This window comes from Microplitis mediator, chromosome 7 (assembly GCF_029852145.1).
Source record: "Microplitis mediator isolate UGA2020A chromosome 7, iyMicMedi2.1, whole genome shotgun sequence".
NCBI lineage: Eukaryota > Metazoa > Arthropoda > Insecta > Hymenoptera > Braconidae > Microplitis > Microplitis mediator.
Window position 1 is genome coordinate 18,985,021 of NC_079975.1, and position 1,785 is coordinate 18,986,805.

General features: G+C 30.9%; 1 protein-coding gene across 1 annotated transcript; it reads right to left on the reverse strand.

Annotated features, from left to right (window-relative positions):
• Window positions 1-561: 561 nt before the first annotated feature.
• Window positions 562-1,521, reverse strand: LOC130671953 (cullin-1-like). The gene has a single exon (XM_057476103.1). The coding sequence runs from the start codon at window positions 1,519-1,521 to the stop codon at window positions 562-564; it is 960 nt and encodes a 319-aa protein (XP_057332086.1).
• Between the last annotated feature and the right edge of the window lie 264 nt (window positions 1,522-1,785).

The window sequence follows — 1,785 nt, forward strand, 5'->3', positions numbered from 1 at the left end:
ATTATGTAAATAAAAAAAAAAGTTAAATTACAGAACAAGTTACGAATTACTTAACAATTATTATCATTATCAATTAGTTTCACTCTTTTGATAAATACTTTATCAGTTATTAATATTAAAGAACTATCTACAAGTAGCAAAATATTTTTTATGTCGTTTCTTTTTTTTTTTTTTTTTAGTAATAATGATGATAATGTCTTACACATAATAAAAGGACTTATTGTTGCAAAAAATGTTTACTCGCCAGACAAAAATTTCCTTGGAGTAAGAAAAAATTTTTTGGGGTAAGAAAAAAAAACTCTCGCGCTCATAGATTTTTTCCAATCCTAAGAAAATTTTCATCTATAATTTATAATGTAAAATATTTCTTACGCTAAAGAATCCTTTTTCCTATGTATGAAAGTTACTGTTTTGTTAAACGAACAATACAAACAAACTACGCTCGATAATTGTATATGTTCTTTTTTCCGGCAGCGCGTTCCAAAAATTCTCTTTCGATTAGAGTTTCAATACAGTCTTTAATTATTGGTACTCGAACCTCGAATCGCGATTTGAACTCAGTCAATACTTTATCGATAAGTGGCCAGTGCTGTAATACCTTATGCTTAACGTTCTTTCTTTATTTTCAGTTATCATGGTTGTGTAAATATTAACTTGCTGTTGTGGATTATTGTAGCCAATATTAAGTTCAACTCTCGTTGATAATTTAAGTTTAGCCTCCTCTTTTTCACCAGAAATAATCAATAATCCAGTTTCTAATAATGTTTTAATGGTTTGATTTAACAAATCTATGTCTATTTGAGTTGCATCGTGTAATTGTCGAATAGTAAAGGAGGTTGCGGTATTGAATTTCATTAATACAAGTATTTGAAATGTAGAAGCTCTAAAATTAAAACTTTTAGAAAAACAATTTGCTTGTATTTCTCCTATAGACAGATTGTAAAGCCACCTTAGGCATCTAGGTCCTGCTTTTGTAGGCCATTCAGAAAGATAGAAACTTGTGAATTTGTTAACCAATCGCTCGAGCTCACAAGGTAATATTACAAGGCTAGATAATTGTTCTAACGGCCAAGCTTGAATCTGTATAATCTTAAAGCTAAAATCAATATCTATGTTACAAGACTTAGCAAGATTGCTCTTAAATGATTCATTTAAATTTCTAGATTCTGCAACATCCTTTAACATTATCTGTAACTTTCTGGTGTATCCATGACCACAAGCTTTCTCTATTTTAGAGATAATCAAAGCCTCGTCACTATCACTTGCCAACATCTCATTAATATACCGCTTGGCAAAAAATGCCTGGTAATACTCGATAAAAACGATTTGATGTTGAAAATATTTAGATAAATTTGCAACTTGTTGTGCCTTCTTCGTACCAGGATTCTTCGTTTTGCTAATTTTGCGGTACTTCTTCATAAAACGATTGCAATATCGAGCTGCAAACTCTTCTAATTCATTATTAACCTCATCTCTTTGTTTTTTCTTATCCTTGGAGCATGGAATTGGAACGTTTACCATTAATCTTGTGCATACTCTGTTAAACACCCTACAAATCTCAACGTCATTCCGAAAATTACTTGAAATGATATCACAATATTTTTCGTGAAATTCTACGAATGAATTGATGTATGCTCCAGGAGTGTCAATTTTTTGGCACTGTTTTATAGCAGCTAACCCAACATTGTAAACCTGATTTTCAAATCGATCCAATATAATATAAACACCACGAGGCGCTTGGCTCAGGATGGTATAAGTTTTACTTCATTTTTCATTTTCATTATG

What these genes read in the sequence shown, in the direction of transcription:
- LOC130671953 (XM_057476103.1), bottom strand. Translation starts at nt 1,521, where the DNA reads ATGGTAAACGTTCCAATTCCATGCTCCAAGGATAAGAAAAAACAAAGA.